This window comes from Coenobita brevimanus, chromosome 44 (assembly GCF_032717465.1).
Source record: "Coenobita brevimanus isolate Jiangsu-jjx chromosome 44, ASM3271746v2, whole genome shotgun sequence".
In the NCBI taxonomy this organism is placed as follows: Eukaryota; Metazoa; Arthropoda; class Malacostraca; order Decapoda; family Coenobitidae; genus Coenobita; species Coenobita brevimanus.
The window spans coordinates 47362601-47363164 of NC_136997.1; the positions used below are offsets into that span (position 1 = coordinate 47362601).

The window sequence follows — 564 nt, forward strand, 5'->3', positions numbered from 1 at the left end:
TTCCTCTCTTCCTCCTTTTCTTCTTTTTCATTCCTCTTCCCCCATTTCTTCCCTTCCTCCTCCTCCTCCTCCTCCTTCTTCTTTAAACTTCTTCAATCTTCTTCCTCTCCTCCTCCTCCTCCTCCTCCTTCGTCTTCTTAAACTTCTTCATTCTTCTTCCTCCTCCTCCTCCTTCTTAAACATCTTCATTCTTCTTTCTCTCCTCCTCCTCTTCCTCCTCCTCCTCCTTCTTAAACATCTTCATTCTTCTTCCTCTCCTCCTCCTCCTCCTCCTCCTCCTCCTCCTCCTTCTTCATAAACATCTTCATTCTTCTTCCTCTCCTCTCTCGTTCTCCATATTCACCTCCACATCTTGTTCCTCTCCTTCTTCCCTACAAACTTCACCCTATCTTGCCACCCACATTCAAACAGTAGCATCGTCATCACCAGTCACCTCTCCCTGAGCGGCACCCTCGTCAAACTGGTCAGCTGGTCTCGATGCCAAATGCTGGTCGGTTAAATCATCATCATATTCTTCATCAACCATAGGACATTCAATACATCTGAAAGAGAGGAGATAGAATT

At 45.9% G+C, this 564-nt stretch overlaps 1 protein-coding gene across 1 annotated transcript in view; it reads right to left on the minus strand.

Annotated features, from left to right (window-relative positions):
• Window positions 1–389: 389 nt before the first annotated feature.
• The window catches only part of LOC145398145 (twisted gastrulation protein homolog 1-B-like), a 9140-nt gene continuing 8965 nt past the window's right edge, over window positions 390–564 (minus strand). The window contains exon 5 of the mRNA XM_080271093.1: window positions 390–542. Coding sequence (XP_080127219.1) covers window positions 404–542 — 139 coding nt within the window. The 3' untranslated portion in view covers window positions 390–403. The remainder of the gene's footprint in view (window positions 543–564) is intronic.